Raw genomic sequence first — 21158 nt, forward strand, 5'->3', positions numbered from 1 at the left:
ATATCCCAACACTGCTTGTTGAAACCACTTGACCTCGATCCTCCCTGTACAAGATACCACAACAAAACCATCCAGGTCACCTTACAACACTTGAATGAATGAATGAAATCCTAAACACAACCAGTGTTTCTTTCAGGCATCTCTGCACCCCTCCTCCCCCTGAAAGTTTCAGAAGTTTTATGTGTCTTTTGGAGAAAAAAAGTCTGAAAGAAACACTGATGAAAACTGATAGCGACCCTCGACATATTTTTATACGTCATTCACATGGTGGGTTGAGAGGTTATTATAGTGGTTATATGCGTGTACACAAAAATACACACTCATGTGGCAATATACGTGTACAAAGCACACCAATAGGGCAATATACGTGTACAGAAGACACTTATGTGGCAATATACTTGTACACAACACACTCATTTGGCAATATATGTGTACACAACACTTTAATGTGGCAATATACTTGTATACAACACACTAATGTGGCAATATACTTGTACAAAACAAACTCATGTGGCAATATATGTGTACACAACAATTTAATGTAGCAATATACGTGTACACATCAATGTGACAATATACGTGTACACAAAACATCAATGTGACAATATACGTGTACAGAAGACACTTATGTGGCAATATACGTGTACACAACACACTTATGTGGCAATATACTTGTACAAAACACACTCATGTGGCAATATATGTGTACACAACACTTTAATGTGGCAATATACGTGTACACAACACACTAATGTGACAATATACGTGTGCACAACAATACACACTCATATGGTAATATACATTTTTATGGATAGTGCACTTGAATCTTCGGAGAAGGGGGTACTTAAAACTTCCGGGGAGGGGGGGGGCATTGAATAAAGTATATACTTTCTATATACATATATCATTTTGTTTCTATTTTGTCTGGGGTTGGTGGACTTACTCCGGGGAAGGGGGGAGGATACCCCGGAGAGATGCCTAAAAGAAACAGTGACAGCTGTTTGGACCCATCACTTTCCAACGAACTCCCGACTTACAGGTTTGTACGTAGTGTGGTCTACCATTCGTCAACACCGTTATGTGGACGACCATCGTTATGTGCAAACAGTGCACGACGAGAAGGTCGATAACTCTATGAGCTGGCCCCCTATTTTCATTTAATCTAAAACACTAAAACAACATAAAGCGGAAGGGGGAAGGAAGGGGTACTATAACATTTCGGGGGGGGGGGGTGGACACTGGTTAAACTATAATTTAATATAATAAATTTAAAAAAAAAATCTATTTCGTACGGGGGAGGGGGGAAGGTAGACTTGGCGCCACGCACCCCCTCCCAGCCCCGCCGAAGAGATACCTAAAAGAAACCCTGGAGATCTGAGGACGATGAACAGCTTATGAGGTAAATTTGCTGCACGGTAGAGGCACATGTAACTTCCTCTTGTACAGGCATCTATGTGAAGTTTCTGTGGTTTCTGTCTAAATCGTTAATCTGCTACTTCATAATAAGGTCAACTATATACATGAAAAATATAGTGATGAGACAATAAAAAAAATAGGGAGACGGAGAAGTTTAATTAAAAAGGAAAAAAAAAATTAAAAGGTAATTAAAAACAATTTTTAAAATGCATAAAAAACGTTTTAATAAGAAACTTTTATGTAATGATGAACTGAAAAGGAGAAAACAAATGATTTTCTTTAAATATATAATAATATTATACTATTTAAGTAACTATAAAGAAAAGCGTGGGTCACTTTATTATCTATTGGATAACTTTACTAATATTTAGGAAGATACCCAGCGTTTCTTTTGTTGTTGTTGTTGTTGTTTATTTAACCGCGAGTGTGGAAGAAGTGATAGCTTGCATTGATGTAAATTATTTTGGCGTATTTTATTATAAACAACCAAAAACTTATGAAGTTTTGATTTAGTTTTGATAATTTACTTTTGTCATAACTTGAGAAAAATCCAAATTTGGAATATTGAATGCTATAAATAAACTTTTATGAACTCACGATGACCCCAAACTGAGGCCAGCACCATTTCAAATATCTATTGCCCAAGCTATGACGTATGCTGATAATTTAAGTCAATGTGAATTCACGGTGAACCCTTGACCGTGTAGGGATTTTTCTCCCGCTGACGATCACACGCTATTTAATTGGAACTGTCCTAACGCTTTTTTATGTTGTTTTTTTATTTACCTTTTCTAATTAAAACTCACATTCATATAAAACATAAATAGATCTAGACATCTAGACAGAGCCGGCGCTAGGGGTACGCGGGGCCTATGGCCAACCATCCGCGCGGGGCCTTATATTATTTTCATTGGTGTATAATTAAATAAAACATGTACAGTGAGGCGTTTTTTTTCTTCTCAACGCGAATTAATATTTACAACGATATATGTGGTATTTTTAAGCTGTTTATCAATGTCGTATATTAGTTTTAACATTAAGACACTGATTAACAAATAATTTGTTTACTTAGAAGTGCTTTTGAAACGTTGCTTGTTTCTGTTAAGGCTTTTTGTTTGAAAAGTAAAAAATAAAACAGATATAAGTTTGAGACACGCATTAAAGAGACGATGAACGTCAGCTTCAAACCTGATTTTTTTTACATTAATGTTTATGAAAATCTTACCAGTACGTTCACAAACGAAGATCTACTTTTCTTGCCTTTCGTGAGGAAAATTCCATGATTATATCATCATAGTCCAAACTGGAGGCTATGTCTTTTTCTATTGACAGAATTGACAGACCGCAGAGTCTGTCTTGGGACATCGTTGATCTCAAATAGTTCTTGATCAACTTCAGTTTGGAGAAATGTTTTTGTTGTTTAATAACTTTCTTTGGATAGTGTATGTACTTGTCCAACGCGCCTGCTTGTGTTTTATCAAATTCTTCTCTTAAATTGCGTTTCCTCGCTTTTGATGCACCTGATTCATACTTGCGAAATCTATCTCTGTCTCTTGTAGCCATGGTGTAAAGAAAAATTGTGAAATCACTTTGAAGCAACGTTAAATCGGTCCACAGTGGCGGGTGATAGTATCGATACTTTCTCAATTTATCAAGTGTTAACAGTGGCATTCAAAGTGTGTGGATGCCGGGGAAAATAGCAAAACATTGATAGATTTCGGAATAAGCTCGAATCGTGAAAAACACTGTTTACGGCTATAGATATCCAAATGAAATGACTCTCAAATGTAATCACGGACGCTCAGTAAGGTGGAACACTGGGGGGGGGGGGGGGGTGACAGTTGGTGGGGTGAGGTGAAGGATATTAAACTGTACATTTAAATCTATGGGATGCCAAACCCTAAAAATTCAGTTCGGGTACTACGTTACTGGATCTCTGACCGTAGCAATTCAAGAGAAGGTGCGTGTTTATAGAGCGTCCGCGTATTACATTACAGATTAAGACCGCGTTCTCACAAGAGAAGGTCCATTTAGGGGGGGTGACACCAAGGCAAAAAATAGCAAAATATATAGAGAAAAACTTAAGGGGGTGCAAATCGAAAGTTTGAGGGGGGGGGGGTGCAAATCGAAAACTTGAGCTGGGTGCAAATCGAAAACTTGAGCGGGGTGCAAATCGAAAGTTTGAGGAGGGGGGTGCAAATTTTGAAAGTTTGAGGGGGGTGCAAATCGAAAATTTGCAATTTTTTTTTTCCCGGGAAGGGGCATGCCCCCATCCGCTCTCTCCCCCCCCCCCCCACCTCTGCAAGCCATCATCAGGTCACTGACTGTTTACTACAGGCACCCCCGCCTGCTCACTAAAAAAAAACGTCTTCAACGGTCCGCAAACAATAGGGGTATCTGTTTACGTTTCTCCCGATTTTACCTCCCATGTCAGGTCGGGGGCTAATTCGCGACCGCCATCTCCAGTCACCTCAGGACAATAGCGAGTCGACCGTGCCAGCGATGTGTGACACTAATGTCTTTCTTTAGAATAACGGTCTCTCCCAGTCCATGTAGAGGATAACTCACTAACATCAGCCGTGGCCTCAGTTTTAACATCCAACAATTTCGGCCATTTAGTTGGTTTTTTTTTAAATTTTATTCAGCAAAGATTATTTAAGTTTACAAACTAATTCAGGCAACAATGGCGTTGCTGAAGCGCGGGGCCCCTTCAAGCGCGGGGCCTGGGGCGACCGCCCCGTTTGCCACCCCCTAACGCCGGCTCTGCATCTAGATCTAGATTCTAGCTCTAATCCTAGTGTTTTCCTAACGTTTTTGTGTGTTTCGGTTGTGTTTAAAAAAAATGCAATATTTTTTTTTTATACTACATTCTGGTAGGTGGCGGGCAGTAGACTTTCCCTCTTGTCAGATGCCTGATAGAAATAGGACATACTGTTGTTAAACCAGATGACTAAAAATAGTATTTTAAAGGGGGATTACTTTAAAATATATGACTTTCACAAAAAGTTTAATTTAGATTAGTCACATGACTAATACCGGAAGAGGCGAATAACAAGGAAGTAGAGTTATACGTTTCGATTATATACAACTCTTATTGACCGGTAACATTTATCTTAAATTTAATTACGCCTTGTTGTTTAGGGAAATGTAATAATGTATTTTATAGCTGTTTTGTGTGACATTTTATTTCATGCTTGAGGCATAATTATAGATGATATTAAATGATAATAATAATATTCTTGAATTTTTTTCTTGATCTTATTTTTTTTTATTTTTTCAAACTAACAACAAAAGACAAAAAGTATAGGCCTACTAATTAAAATTATAGAGTGTCTAGGCCTAGGCTTAATTAAATGGATCTAGATCTAATTTAATTTTTGAAGCACGTTCTCTTTAGCTAAGAAAGAAGTATTGGAATCTATTCACTCTGCCTATTATTCTGCCAAATTTTTAATAAGTAGACAATATGAATATAGAGATAGTGCCTACCTAATACTAAAATAGGCCTACCTATTTTTTAAAATTTAGATTCTCTAAAATATATAATTTAGCGGAAATAAACTGGCATAGCACAGTGGACCAGATGAATTAGAGGTCAATATTTTTAGTTGAACCTTTAGGCCTATATCCCTAGCACAACGAACCCCCAGCAAGGCCTCAAACAAAAGAGCAGTGTTTACGCCTCGTGTGAGATTATCATGATATAAGCCGCAAACCAAAACACAAAAAACGCACATTTGATTGGTTGGCAGTTGAAGCTATCAAATACTCTTGGGGCAGCTTAAAATGTACAACAGTGTAGTGAAAATGTTTAATTATATGCCATTGACTGTCTACCATGACATTTTTCCCTATGTGGAACCTTTCAACATTGTTTCAGCATTAGGGATTCATGTGAAACACTAGCAGTTAAATGCATCCAACTTTAATTTATAACAATTTTATTCATCTTTTGAACAGTTATCATGTGGAAAGCAACAGCTGGCAGAGACATAAAAAAGGTGAATGCACCACCTTCAAGTCAAGGAGATGACGAATGGGAAACTGACCCAGACTTTGTGGTACATCTTTTTTCCCCCTTATAATTATAACACAATTTAACATAATTATTATATTATAAGCCTACATACGTTTCTATTAAAATATAGCCATTTGTTGGGTGTCAGATCAGTAATTTTAAAGTAAGATAACAAGCAGTGTTCACCAGCTTAAGACTTTGGTTAAGAGCTTTCCAGGCATTTTGAGCCAACTGTCCTTAGTGGCAGATTAACCTTCTACACAGTCCTTCTGAATCTGTTTCTTTCACTTTCTGTATTTCAGCTGCTGGGTTTAATACTTAAGTACTCTTTTCAAACCTGATGGTCCCAGTAGTCAAACTTTTAATCTATCTTTGGTCTCAGCATATAAAGTAATTGTATGCTCCACAATTTGCCCAGCAGACTTTACTTTCCCAGAGTTTAATCAGGTACCCATAGAACTGGGTGGACAGGTGCAAGATAGCAAACTGGGCATCCTAAAAGTAAAAGTATGACTAATACATCACAACCCGAATGAAGAATTAACAAATTGTTAATTTTCTTATGCAGTATTAAATTGATGCAATTTTATATTTTTAAATAGGCTAATTCTTCTTTCTTCTTCTTCTTCGTTCTTAATTTTAGTGTTGAAAGAGATCCTCTCCAACACAATTAAATAGGGCCTATACGTGTCAACTGGTTATGCGCCATTGAGGCCATTGAATGCTTTTCTTTTTTGATTTCCTTCCATAGCCTTTTTCCAACCAAGAACAAACTACAAGGCAGCAGTTGTTTCATTTTGGAGTTGTCTCTCCTAGAAGAGAGACATTTTTAAAAATGTAAATTATTCATTTTAGTGGTATAGAAGAACTTAACTTTAATGATAAATTTTAAAATAAAAGTATTGTGTTGCTTTGGCAGAATGATGTCACAGAAGAAGAGCAGAGATGGGGGGCCAAAACTATTGAAGGTTCTGGCCATCAAGGATCTCTCAAGTATGAGTTTATCTTGTTTCTTGAAGCCACTGTAAATATGCACTTTGAGAAAACACTAATCTACCATTGGAAATTTTATCTTCTGGGTGATGTGGATCACCTATTTTCCACACTTTAAAATACAAAGAAATTTGTTCTATGACTCTGATTACATTTCTAATTAAAATTAATTTCTTTTTTAAAGTTGATATGTTTTTATTTTTATAGGTGTATTAATTCTAAACAAAATAGAAAAACCTATGATTTTATTCATATAAGTTAAATTTGGTTTGCAGCACTGACATGATATAGGCTTAGTGTTGTAGTTAGTGTTGTGTTTCCATTATTTTCAAAACAAATTTTATTTTTAAATGTATATCCTTAATAATAGTAATCAACTACTAATTATTGTGTCCAGCTTGAAAAAGTTAAGAGAGCAAGTATCTATTGATGATAAAGAAAATAAAATAAAAGAGTATGATCAGGGACCTAAGGCATCAGAAGGTTATGGTGGGAAGTTTGGTGTACAAAAAGACAGAATGGACAAGGTGGGTCGCCATACTTTTACATTTGATTTAACTGTCATGTTTTGAGTTTATATTACACTAACTTTACATGTGTAGATGTTTATAGCTGATATTTAGCACATTTTATCCAAGTAATTTTTACTAAAAGTGTATGAAATTTTTTTTCCCCCTACAGTGTGTTAATTAATTGTCTTATAATCAGTCTTTAAACTTGTGAGCTATTTTTACAATTTGATCCTGTCCGCTGTGGGCATGACTATTATGAAGATGTGATACTTAATTATTCAATGTAATTAATTATTCACTTGTAATCAGTCTTTTAACTTGTGAATTATTTTTACATTTGCATCCAGTCTGCTGTAGGGCACGACTATCATGAAGACTTGATACTTAATTATTCAATGTAATTAATTATTCTCTTGTAATCAGTCTTTTAACGTGTGATTTATTTTTACAATTGTACCCAGTCTGCTGTAGGGCATGACTATCATGAAGACTTGTCCAAACACGCCAGCCAGGTCGACGTGAAAAAAGGATTTGGTGGGAAATTTGGGGTACAGACAGACCGAGTTGATAAGGTACGAAAGGCAGTCATGAGCCTCTGTTCAAGTTTCTATAGAGTTATGTAGTTTTATAAAGGAGAGCACCAACCTCTGTTATGGTTACCGTAGCATTAAATAGTTCAGTGTATCACTAGTAAAGGGGTGTAATTTTAAATATCAACACTGTTGTCATTAACATCTGCTGGGGTGTGGGCAGCTAAGCTCAGCTCCCCAACGTATTCTATAAATATGGCAAGTCTGAGACAAAAACTTTAAAACATTTCCACAGTCAGCTGTTGGTTACGATTACCAAGGCAAGGTAGACAAGCATGAGTCACAGAAAGGTTAGTGACCTGTAACCATAAACAAATGTAATCTTGAAAAATAAAGAAATAGGATAGAAACCTTAGATTAGTCACAAAAAGGTTACTGACCTGTAACCATAAACAAATGTAATCTTGAAAAATGAAGAAATAGGATAGAAACCTTAGATTATTCCATTTAGCCAAACTATATTACTTTGTTATTTCTAATTGTTGTTTGCTATAATGGCTGTTAGAAACATATACCCAGGGGCGTAGCGAGGGGGGCGGGGGGTGCGGACCGCACCAGGTGACACCATTTAGGGGGGCGACACCAAGGCAAAAAATAGCAAAATATATAGAGAAAAACTCGAGGGGGGGGGGTGCAAATAATCAAAAAAAAGTTTGTCCCTGGGAAGAGTCTCTATGCCTCTGGGGGGTGACACCATTAAGTGCCGCACCGGGTGACACCCGACCTCGCTACGCCACTGCATATACCCATAAATCATAGTGTTTTATTGCTAGTTAGCAGATGCATTTAAACATAAATTTTACATGTCACAGTAAACATACATTTTACATAAGTCACAGTAATGAACTGAAATTTTTTTCGAACACAACGTCCAACAGATTATAACAAAGGTTTTGGTGGTAAATTTGGTGTCCAGACAGACAGAGTGGACAAGTCCGCTGTGGGGTGGGAGCACAAGGAAAATGTCCCCAAGCATGAGTCACAGACAGGTGAGTCTGTGTTCACCTGCACTTGCCCTGCCACACTGTGACCGCCTGGATATTGGTTGACTCACTGATACACACATTAATAATCAACGCTTCTAACTTAAACATTTTTCTACAAAATTTTATGACCTTTTTTTATTCCATTTTGCAGCTTTAAATATATTTACTGTAAGCATGGTAAAATATGATTCATTTAATCTGCAAATGCAGCTTACTTCTATTATTTGCTTCTTATTTTCTTTTATTTTTTGCACATTTACATTTTATCTACAAAAGCAGCATTAACAACATAACTAGTTTCTCTCATAAAAGAGTTCTTCTGTAGCACACTTTTGCATTCACTTTTTTCCTAGATGTTTCTACCTATGTAGATGTTTCTTCTAGATTACACTCAAGGTTTTGGAGGTAAATTTGGTGTCCAGAAGGATCGTGTGGACAAATCTGCAGTAGGTTGGGACTATGAAGGAAAAACAGAAAAGCATGCCTCACAGACAGGTTTGGTTCTATTTCTATTGGACTAGCCGGTTGCTACCTGATCTAACTAGTGTTTGACTTCCTGTCCTGGTTTATCCTATGTGTAACTTCCTGCCTGCCTTATATAATCTCCTGTTTACATTTGCATTGCATTCATGCTCTGTATGACTTCCTTGTGTTCAAAATATCTAAGCCCCATACTAATGCATTGATTTTTTTTCTCATATTTTAATACGCAATATAAGAATGCCCTTTGAAAATATTGATGTGCATCATTTTGATTTTTTAAATTTAGCATTAATGCTTTACTACTAACAATTAAAAAAAACAAAAAACTTGCAGTTTTATGTAAATATTTCCCTACCAAGAAATAAAATTCCATGATTTTCTAAAGTTTAACAGTAGCTATAATTACTATAAACATTGTATGATCTTTACTTTTAAATACATTCCATGTTTTCCTCATGTGCACACATGTTTACATTTTTTGTGTATCTCCTTGTGCCGCCCTTCCCTGCTGCTTGCACCTTGTCAGATTTTAGCCAAGGGTTCGGGGGCAAGTTTGGTGTCCAGTCAGACAGGCAGGACAAGTCAGCCATGGGCTACGACTACCAGGAGAAGCTACAGCAGCATGAGTCACAGAAAGGTTGTTCACACAATCACGCTTACATTTTCACTACAACCACACAATAATGCTTACATTTTCAATACAATCACACAATCACGCTTACATTTTCACTACAATCATGCTTACATTTTCACTACAATCACTCTTACATTTTAACTACAATCACACAATCATGCTTACATTTTTACCACAATCATGCTTACATTTTAACTACAATCACACAATCATGCTTACATTTTCACTACAATCACACAATCACGCTTACATTTTAACTACAATCACACTTACATTTTCACCACAATCATGCTTACATTTTCAATGCAATCATGCTTACATTTTAACTACAATCACACAATCATGCTTACATTTTCACTACAATTATGCTTACATTTTCACTACAATCACACAATTATTTTTACATTTTCGCTACAATCATGCTTACATTTTCACTATAATTGTGCTTACATTTTCACTAAAATAATGCTTATATTTTCACTAGAATTACACAATCATGCTTACATTTTCAATACAATCATGCTTACATTTTCACTAGAATCAAACACTCTTGCTTACATTTTCACTACAACCATGCTTACATTTTCACTAGAATCAAACAATCTAGCTTACATTTTCACTACAGTCATGCTTACATTTTCACTAGAATCAAACAATCTAGCTTACATTTTCACTACAGTCATGCTTACATTTTCACTAGAATCAAACAATCTAGCTTACATTTTCACTACAGTCATGCTTACATTTTCACTAGAATCAAACAATCTAGCTTACATTTTCACTACAACCATGCTTACATTTTCACTAGAATCAAACAATCTAGCTTACATTTTCGCTACAGTGATGCTTACATTTTCACTACAGATCAGTACAATCAAGCTTTCATTTTCACCACCTCCATGCTTATATTTTTCTGTTCCATAACCCTTGATACCAATGTTCTTAATATTTAATTACTGTTGTTTTAGTGAAAAAGTTAAAAAAAAGATAATGGTTATTTAAGGAAAAGATTTGGCCTCAGCCAAACAGGTGTTTGATGTAAAAATGTTCAGTAGCCCAGGTGCATGAACCTCTTGTATGTTTACAAACTGCTTAGATCACGGGTTCCCAACCTGGGGGTCGCGACCCCCCTGGGGGTCGCGAAGGCCTTTCTGGGGGGTCGCCAACTGGTATACTAAACCTAAGTAATTTGAAACAAAACATAAATACTTAGAAGAATTTTTTTAATTCGGCTTCATTAACATCACTGGAAATGTAATAGAGAAGAAACAAAGCGCACTGTAGAAAGTTGTTCTCAGTCACGAATCTATGAAATCTACAAAACTAAAACGTCATTTGAGACGAGTCACACCAAAAAAATATATGGAGTTCTTTCGTCGGTAAGAAGCTAGTTGCAAACGCCAGAGACTTGATCGAACAGGAAGTTTTCACCAGCATTAGTGCAAGCATCAAATGAAACGCGATAGAAAATGCCAAGCAAAAAAAATAGGAGAAAATCTCATCAAACGCTGTATGTACGTAGATGTTAAATAACACATTTTTATTGAAATTAAGCTTTCACCATTGTTTGCTTTTCAAGTTGATAAATCAACAGACGTGAGTCCGTGTTCGCAGTTGCTGGTCTGTGTCTATATTTATGCGGATGATAGCAAAGAAGAGTTGCTTTTTTGGGAAGATAGCATGGAGAAAATAAATACCTTTTTTGAAACTGGATGATTAAAATGGGTTAGAACGGCTGTTGGAAATTGTACGGATGGTGCGCCATCTATGTTTAGCTCAAAATCGGGCTTTCAGAAAACAGAAAAGATTTAGCTCCCTAACCACTGCCCTACCCAATCGACATCAAGAGTCCATTGCTAGTATAAGTCGTAAATTATACAAAATTTGGAGCCGTCAAAGAACTGAGCAAAAACATTAATATAGATCACGAAGTTCTGCTCTTCTACACTTCAGTACGCTGGCTGTCAAACGAAATGTTGTAAATTGTGTTTTTGAATTGAAATCTGAAATCAAATTGTTCTTGGAAGTGCAAAGGAAACAAGACTTTTTGATATACTTAAAACGACATAGAGTGGTTGGAGAGAGTATCATACCTAGCAGATGTGTTCGAACATCAAGATAAGCTTAACCTGAAGCTTCAGGGAAAATGAACGAATATTATAACTTTCCATGATAATCTCGGGGCATTTTTATCAAAGCTGCAAAATCGGTAAAGAAAATAAATCTTGGAAATATTGTAAAGTTGAGAAACTCTGCGGTGTGGTAGATGAATCTGATTGTGAGATAATTAAAATTTTAAAAGATACGATTTCTGGGCATGTTGAATCTCTTGAAAACGAACTGCATCGCTATTTCTCTGAGCTGAAAAAAGAAGAATCTGCATTTACGCATTACCCATTCTCTTCTTCCCTTGTTGTTGCTAGCATTCCGGATGAATTACAAGATGAATTCTTTGGTTTGCAGAATGATTCCGAGTAAGATGAAAAACTGCAGACACAATTTTGGTGTAGTATTCACCATTCATGCTATTAAAACAGTTATCAAGAGTAGTTCATATTGAAAGTCTACTAGAAAATCTTATTTTAGTGCTTATTAATTTCCACACTAATTTCGGCTTTTTAATTCTATGGGGGTCGCGGGTCACTTACTTTTTATAAAAGGGGGTCGCCACTCAAAAAAGGTTGGGAACCACTGGCTTAGATAGATGAGATGATGTGTTTAATAAGAGTGATGACTAAACAATGCATGTATAGGCATGAGATGCATTCAAAATGCAAGAAATAACAGTAAAAATTATAAACTGCATTGTGATTAAATTGTATTAAAGGAAACTTAGAGTTTATTAATTAAACATAAAAAAAAAACAGCTAAGTATTACATTTTTTAAGGATTGTAGTTACCGAAAATTCCCTTTAAGGAAATAAATAATTAGATTATTCAGTATAGAAGCTTGGATAGATCATTCTAAGACATCACTACTAGTAAATACAAACAAAACAGTACATACAAATTTATGGATTTGTTGATCTTATGAGTAGAGGGTATGTTAGAGGGTCACATGATTTTGTGGGGAGATAGGGTGTATGGAGCTTGGAGTTTTTTCTTTTAAATTCTAATTATTATTAACAAGTATTAGGGCCTACTGAAAAATATTAAATAATAATTGAAATCGATACAACACTTGATAACAGACAGAATTTAACTAAGTTCACATGATTAACATACTACATCTACGAGGCTTTAGAGTTTCATTTAAATAGCTTTTTTTCCTCCTCCTCTCTCTCTCTCTCCCCCCCCCCCCCTCCCCAACGAGTGGAAACATTATTATCCCATTTGCTTTCTTTGTAATGCTTAAAGAATGGTTGAGAAACTGTGATAAAACTTATTGAAACTTTGATTGCTCTGCCATCAGACTTCAGCAAAGGTTTTGGTGGAAAGTTTGGTGTACAGAAAGATCACATGGATAAGTCAGCTGTTGGCTACGACCATCAGGAGAAACTTGAAAAACATGAATCACAGAAAGGTTAGAATCACATCTTGCAGGGGTCATTATATATTGTGCTGGGATGACAGGGGTCATCATATATTGTTAGGTGATTATTTTTAGGTGATTATTATTAGGTTATAATTTATTGTGCTTGGATAGCAGGGGGCATAATTTATTGTGCTAGGATGGCAGGGGGCATAATTTTTATTCTGCTGGGATGGCAGGGATCTTAATTTATTGTGCGTGGATAGCTGGGGTCATAATTTATTTTGCTTTGATATCAGGGGTCATAATTTTTGTGCTAGGAGTGCTGTGGTAATTTTTTAGTGTGCTGTGAATTATGTGATGACTATATATTTGATGCATATTTAAAACTTGTCATTGTGGCTAAAGCAATTACAACAGCAGATGCTGTAGCAAAATAGATTGATTACTCTCACCTTTTCCACCAGATTATTCTAAAGGTTTTGGGGGTAAATTTGGTGTACAGTCAGACAGACAAGATAAGGTAACTTTTGTTGAAGATGTTCTTTGTTTTATTAATAGAACTACTCCAGTTGTATTATCAGTTTTTTCAAAACTTCATTCTGGTTGAATTATTTTCTATAGATGGAGCTGTAGTTCAAATATTAATTGTTTGTATATAATTTAGTAAAATGTTTTTTAAGAAATTTATTTTTCAATTCAGACTGCAGGTTCCTATGATGATATGGAAGGCGTTAAGTCAGGGTATCAACGTACACAAGCAGATAAAAGTAAATAAACATTTTACATCTGTCTAAACATTTGTGAAACAGAAAGTGTAAGCCTGTATTTTTATACCCTTTTTTCATTCTACTTTGTCTGTTGTGGTCAGGTTCCGAGGGAGCCAAAAATTTAAAAGCAAGATTTGAACAGATGGCTAAAAGTGGGGATGAAGAGGCACAGAAGAAAGCTCAGCAGGAAAGAGAGAAGAGAGAAGCGAGGGAGAAAAAAGAAAGGGAAGAACAAGAGAAACAGAGACAGGTAAATTGGAGGGACTTCTTTTGTCAATTGTTTGTTAGCTGATAAAATATGTCTGTCATCTTAGAAAATTGTCCTAAACAAAAGGTATTTGTATTTAGAACATGTTAATCATATGTAACATTATATATATATATATATATATATATATATATATATATATATATATATATATATATATATATATATATATATATATATATATATATATATATATACACACACACATATTTTTTTATTTATTTATGTACACTGAAACTTACTTTAGGTATGTTTTGGTTTATAGTACTTACAATACTAATATATATTATGTTGAACTGTCAGATGTAATTAGGTGCTCTCAGTGAAACTAATTAACTAATTAACACTGATTGTGAATAATTTGACCACCAGGCCAAACTGGAACAAGAAAGATGGGAGAGTGAGCAGCAACAACAGGCAGACACCAGCAGCCAGCCAGAGCCTGACGTCTACAACCAGCCAGACCCGGAGCCCGCACATTTCACAGCCCCCAAGGTCCAGCGGCCCAGGATGCCAGAGCCCGAGCCAGAACCCCAGCCGGAGCCTGACGAGTACGATGAGCCGCCTCAGGTAGACGATGCATACAACGAGTCCGGGCATGTGGAGGAGAGTTACAACCAAGCCTCCCAGGATGACTTGTACAACCAGCCTGAACAGGAACCTGAGCCAGAGGTGCACACACCTCATGTTGGGGGTGTAGGAGGGCTCACTGCCATCGCCCTCTATGATTACCAAGCCAGTAGGTTCCAGTTTTATTTTCTTATTACTTTAACCACATTAGAGAAACATTGGATTAAGATTGCACTTTAAGCTTAATTTATAGATATCTTTTTAATATAAGCCATGTCATTCCAGCATCCCCCAAAATCTTTTCAGGACTTGTCTTGCCTCCCTTCTTTCTCCCCTTATGGGTTTCACTCTTTTGCTTTCTTTAGTCATTTGAAACCCCCTAGACAATCTACACTTTTATTATATTGTTACTTTATCTAATGTTAATTAAATATTAAAAAATAAATTACATTGAATTTCATTCTTACAGCTGATGAAGATGAACTGACCTTTGATCCTGATGAAGTTATTACTGATATTGAAATGGTAGGTTGTCTTCCAATTTAATCATTAATCTTCCCAGTTTATCATTAGTTTTCCCAGTTAATTATTATATTATAAATAACTAATTCTGTCCTGATTTAGTAATCTAATAAGTTTATCATCTAAATTAAATATATCTAAAAAACTGAAATTCCTAGGTGGACGATGGCTGGTGGCGCGGCACATGTCGGGGAGTGTCTGGTTTATTTCCTGCCAATTACGTGGAGTTGCAGCAAAAATAAATTGTCACATCTGGTGGTGAGAAGTTAAATTTGATGAAAACACCAAAAGTTGCCTGCACACGTAGTTCCCCATGTATGATTACAAAGCTGAGCTATCCGTCTATCGATAACTGAAGACAATATTTTATTTTTAAATGTTTTCTTATGCCTACAAAATTATTTATTTAATTTATCAATCATCTAGTGTATTTTATGGAAATTAAAACTTTTTTAAATTATGGGGAACAAAATATTCAGGTAAAAAAATATTTAAAATATTTCCCCAAATGGGGACCAACTGTAGAATATGAACAACATTGTTGATAGTTGTACAATAATATAAATATTTTTGGTATATTACATTCACCCTGTGCAGAAGGTTGGCTTATTCTATTTTAAACTATACACACTCATGGGATGACATGAGTTCTCTCCCTTCTCACTGGTTATTGTAGTGCATATCAAATATTTGGCCTACAGATGAGAAATATGATCCCGGAACATGTACTGTCAAAATAGAAATACTGACCTTTTAAAAATAGCCTGTACTGCCAAAATCCGTTCAGTAACTCATTTCAATCTCTTAATAAAAATCATATTTTAAATTTTGTTTTTATATCAAATAATTATCAGGTTACAAATTAATTGTTTAAAAAAGGGCAGTGCAGGCTAACTTTGATTTCTAGCACTTCATGTTTTTGGCAGTAAGGCTTTCATCCCACTTATTCACAAGTCTTAGTCTACATGCTGATCTAAAAGTAGGTGTGGCTGCATTTTCATGAGCTCTTTTAGAATTGATTAATTTCATTTTACTATGTTAAATTCTTTCCGAGGTTTTTAGTAAATTATTCTTTTGAAAATTCAACAGCAGTTTTAAATTGTAAGTTATACATGTATATCTTTAACACTCAACCTACTCCCCCTTGAAAGTTAATTTTTCAATTGTTTTAAAATATGCTTTATTAGTTAAGCTACATGCAGTTTCTTTATTTTTTAAAAAATATTGATTCATCTGTCATATACTAATTACTTGCATTCCAAATAATCAACAGTTTACTTATGAAAGTGTATAAATTGAATCCAGCTATTCAAATCCGTGATTATTGGGGAAGCAGGTTTGTGGTTGCCTAGTGTGGGTGTTGTCATGAAATTTGTATCTTTGTGGTGTATCAGATGTGTGACAGCAGGCTAGTGTCAAGTATTCTCAAACCTTTTGCTCATAGGATTATGTTCTCCTGTACCAAGCATTACACATGTTATACAACCAAATACTTTTTTATATCATATGTATGTGATGATGAATATGTCTAATATATTGCTAGCAATGCTGCCTTTGAGATGTATTGTCATTTGATAAACTATTTACTATTTAAGTACGAGTCTTTTTAAAAAAAAATAAATGAATAGTTGATCATGTAATAGCTACTATTGCTGCTAGCAGTTATTTTATGCATTTTATTTTCCACTACTGGAATTAATCATTTACGTCTTAATTTTAGTTTTAAAAATTGAAATTGCATATTTTTCCACAGAGGCAAAATACTATGCAAATGAAAATTTAATTTAAAGACTAAAATATTTTATTTGCAATAATTGCCATATATAAATGTCCATGCGTTTATGAGTTCGATTTTTTATTTATTATGTTATTGTTGATGTCACTATTTTAATATTCTTGACAAATTGTATTCTACAAATAGTGGTAAATAAGACATAACACACAATACTAAAAGCATATCCATATTTAAATACAGCTGTAAACATGAATATATCACAGTTACTTGGCAATGGTCTAATTAGGATTGCACACACTAAAATAATAAATAACTAAGGAAAACATGTCAGATTTGAAATAGTCTTCATAATAAATCAAAAGTTGCATATTAGATTACCATACAAGGTAACTTGCATATGTTTTGTAGATTTTATTATAAGATATAGGGCAGGTTTAAATTTTAACTTTCTGAAATAATTATGAAGAGCAAACTGAACACCCTACTCCTTTCACTAAACATCAAGGGCTAATACCAAAATAATCTGATGAGACTAGAAAGACATTTGGCCTAAGAACATTAAAGGTTAAAGAGCACCTTGGAATTTAGCATGAGAAACTAAATTGTGCTGCGATTTTTCTAGGTGGGTTGTGTCATTAAGTACCACGCATTCTATACACTTTGCACAAACACGACTAGATGAACGAGACACTGACATGATGAGTCTGGATACACCTGTGTTGGGGCTTATCCTGCTAACTTCCTGTGCGTTCCTGCCTTCTAATTTCCCCTTGAACCTGTCTAGAAGAAGACGGCTCAACTCCCTAAGGCAGAGACCGTGGCTTACAATTAATACACTAGCACTGTCTATGTTTGCGTTGTCTTGATCACTGCTGTAAGAAGATCTGGCTGGGGAGTGGCTGTTGGCCTGACTGGGGGGAGAGGCTGGGTGACCGTTTTTATGATGGGGTTGAAGGTCTATGACATGGTGGTTAGAAGGATTCTCCTCATGGCTGTTTTCTAAGTTGATGTTCGGAACTTCAATTGTAAGAGGGACGTTTACACTGGTGATCATGCTTGCATGGCTTGAAACTGCTGAAACAGTGTAAAACCAAGTACAATAAAAAACAAAGAAGTAAAATATAATGTGTTTGAAAAGGATATAGTTAGAAATTTCTAAGATTTACTTTAAATAATTATTTTAATTCATTCCTTTCATAGCGGTAATCCATTTATAACATCCACAAGAATTTTGAGTTTTAGACCCCCCCCCCCCCCCCCCCCGATGTGGACTTTTCAAAGCTTTCATCTAGGAGACATTCTAACTTTCTTGCTAATGTGTAATAGGATAAGAGTTCAGAAAGTTTGATGAAACTTTCACAAATGTGCTAGAAACTGAACTTAAGACAGAAATTCAGGATGCTAAAAGTTGTTTAATAAATTAGTTTTCCAATTTATTTGGTTTTTTTAAACACCAGTACTGCTTAATTAATACACAGGCTTTTATTTGAATCAAAAATGTAAATGAATCAATGTTGAATTCAGTATAGGGACGTCATAAATGGATGATCCTTACCTGGGTTTTGAACCTGAGCCAGAAATCCATCTTCTGCAGTACATTCACTATTGTTCATCAGCGGTTCTGCCATTAATTTAAATAAATCATCTAAGAAACTGATGACCCTGGCGGTAACCTAAGATTTAAAAAGAAATTCCTCACAAAATCTGGCACAGTAGAGTATTATGTATTGCAAAAATCTTTTATGTGTAACCATAATCTACATAGTCATCCCAACCTTTAGCAGCACAGATTAGTTCCCATATTAACCAATGCTTCATCTCCTGTATCACCAACTTCAGGGGTTGAAGGAATGGCTGGAAAGTCATGTGACCTGTGATAAACTGGCCAGAGTTAAAGAAACCCTTATATGGACTCACCTGTTCCATGGTCTCGCCACCTTCTGGGGTAAAGGAATGGCTTGAATGTTTGGATTTGGCCATTGCTTCCCTGAATTCACTTAGAGGTTTCCCTTCTAACCAACCAAATCCCTGGCGATGCAATAGATGTATACATGTACAGAGAAACATCAACTAATTAGCAACACTATGATCTATGCATCTGGTTACCACAGTGATTAAAGCAACAAACCCTTTCTCTTAGTCGTTTATCAGTTTTCAGGCTGCAATGGGATTGTCTGTTTGCCTGAGCAATGGCCTTTGCTGTATCTGCAGCCCGTGTTAAGTCGCTGGTGAACATGTGAGTGAACTTGAAATCTTGCAGGTGAAGGCCAAGCAGCTGGGCTTGTCTCTGGCCAAGGTCAGACAGCTGGGTGTCAAGCTGACCTGTTTAAAAAAAAATTAACATACTGTAATTTATTTTTAAAAAAATTATGTAGTTAATTTAGAATTTTTTAATTGAAAAAATAGGGATGGCAGTAATTAAGCAATTGAATGCTTTCCTCTAGTTGTAAGTTTGTGCCTGTTTTACTATTACTACGTTGAACATTTATTTAACAGTTTATAGGATGAAGAAAATGTCAAAGCAAGATTAAACACAATGTTCAAAAGTTCAATTACTGAAATCCTATTCACACCATAAAGAATGGTTCTTATAACCTCTGCCCCATTATGCTAACCTTCTCTGATAGTGATAGTTGCTAAGCATTCAAAAGTCATGCATTTTTTGCAAGATGCTCAAGCCTTACACATACATATTTTTGTTCACTTTGTCTTTATAAGGCTACATAGAAAAGCATGATGACACTCTATTTTACTCTATCTTAGAGTCTCTATCTTAGAGTAATCAAACATTTTTACACTTTTCAAGTTCTGGTTATATTCATGTTCTGCTCTTATTGTCTATTCAATGAACATGTTAATAATTCCTTCAGTAAAGCAATACCTTCACATATTGCCACTAACTAAATTGAAGTTTTCTAAGGCATTCCCTCTTGCTTCACACTTTAATAGATTTTATTTGATTTGCTAACTAAATGATCTAATACTAAATATATGCATAAACCCTTGCCCTAATAGTTAACATCTAAATATTTACCTTGCATTATGTTATCTCGATTAGAGAGAGTTTCTCCACTGAAAAATAAAATTACAGAATATTAAAATAGGCTATCTAGTAGGCCCTAAATCTATATATTAATTAGGCAGTTCTAGGTCTATATACTCATGATTATAAGCATCTCCACTACTGGGTGAAAAGTTTAAATTTAAGGGGTTGCTGGGTGTTTGGTTCTGCTAGCAGCTAGCTAGGCCGCAGGGCAAGGCCTCTGGTCATTCATTAAAATTGTGATGGGCAACTTGAACTTACAGATTACTAAGATTACACATCATTACAGACAATTCTGAGTTCTAGAAAAGATTTAGAATAATCTAGATTCTACTTTTAAATTAAAATGTACTAATGTATGTAGTGAACTGAGTGTGTAACAGTTAACACAGTTAACAGTATGATAATTTTTTTAGTATGATATAATAATATAATAATAAACAATAAATTTAAATAGGCCCTATAAAAATAAATATTAAATAATAAATAAATAATGAGTAGAACTTGAGTTAGTATCACAGACTATTAACTAGATCTAGATTATATCTATCTAGACTAGACTAGTCAGTGAGTGTTCACTTCATGCTGTGTAGTAGTGTAATGAACTCAGAACTGTAGTGTAAGTGTAGTTTAGTGTGTAGAGTGTAGTGCTGTAGTTTTTTGTCTTTTGTGTGTGCTGAAATGAAGTTTTTTAAGTATAGTTTTAGTAGTTCTAGACTTTAGTATTCTAGAACTAGATTTACTTACTGTCTTACTAGTGTGACCGTAAAAATCCGATTCATAGTTAAAAGGTGGAATAGATATAATCAAGATCTAAATCTAGAATAGATCTAGAACTAGATACAAATCTAGTCACTAGTCTACTGGCCGAAGAGACAAATAAATGAAAATAAAAAACGAAAGAAGATATGGTAAAAGTAAACTTTTAACCTGAAGACTGAAACCAAAAGTAAACGATTGTGTATTTCAAAAGTGAAGAACTTTTTTTACTCTAAAATTAGCTATCAAATTTTAATTAAAAATAAATAAATTTAACTCTAAATGACAAGTCTAGTTCTATAGGCCCCTGTCGAACTAGATCTAGACAAGATATTATCTAGTGCTAGAATCTGGTTTAAATCTAGATATTTTATGCCTATAAAATAA

The 21158-nt window shown here is 35.0% G+C and overlaps 2 protein-coding genes across 5 annotated transcripts; one reads left to right on the forward strand and one right to left on the reverse strand.

The window, feature by feature from the left end:
• The first annotated feature begins 4417 nt into the window (after window positions 1–4417).
• Window positions 4418–17074, forward strand: LOC131947992 (src substrate cortactin). Of its 3 annotated transcripts, XM_059309430.1 has the most exons (16): window positions 4418–4517; window positions 5377–5477; window positions 6354–6427; window positions 6825–6954; window positions 7401–7511; window positions 7765–7819; window positions 8408–8518; window positions 8900–9010; window positions 9525–9635; window positions 13045–13155; window positions 13572–13627; window positions 13808–13874; window positions 13976–14124; window positions 14515–14881; window positions 15182–15237; window positions 15393–17074. In XM_059309430.1, the coding sequence occupies exons 2-16, from the start codon at window positions 5382–5384 to the stop codon at window positions 15474–15476; spliced, it is 1689 nt and encodes a 562-aa protein (XP_059165413.1). In that variant the 5' UTR covers window positions 4418–4517; window positions 5377–5381; the 3' UTR covers window positions 15477–17074. The 3 variants fall into 3 exon arrangements, with proteins under 3 accessions (XP_059165413.1, XP_059165415.1, XP_059165414.1); XM_059309432.1 differs by lacking the exon at window positions 9525–9635 and having other exon boundaries at window positions 4450–4517; XM_059309431.1 differs by lacking the exon at window positions 8900–9010 and having other exon boundaries at window positions 4450–4517.
• LOC131947993 (fructose-2,6-bisphosphatase TIGAR) lies at window positions 17066–20893 on the reverse strand. 2 transcript variants are annotated; one of them, XM_059309435.1, is made up of 6 exons: window positions 20760–20893; window positions 20004–20041; window positions 19098–19291; window positions 18887–18997; window positions 18525–18642; window positions 17066–18040 (listed from the first exon to the last, which is right to left on the reverse strand). In XM_059309435.1, exons 1-6 carry the CDS (start codon window positions 20792–20794, stop codon window positions 17535–17537), a joined length of 1002 nt encoding a protein of 333 aa, XP_059165418.1. In that variant the 5' UTR covers window positions 20795–20893; the 3' UTR covers window positions 17066–17534. The 2 variants fall into 2 exon arrangements, with proteins under 2 accessions (XP_059165418.1, XP_059165416.1); XM_059309433.1 differs by having other exon boundaries at window positions 17066–18043.
• Window positions 20894–21158: the final 265 nt, after the last annotated feature.

Source organism: Physella acuta, unplaced genomic scaffold, assembly GCF_028476545.2.
Source record: "Physella acuta isolate Inbredline_101_S28 unplaced genomic scaffold, ASM2847654v3 ptg000620l, whole genome shotgun sequence".
In the NCBI taxonomy this organism is placed as follows: Eukaryota; Metazoa; Mollusca; class Gastropoda; family Physidae; genus Physella; species Physella acuta.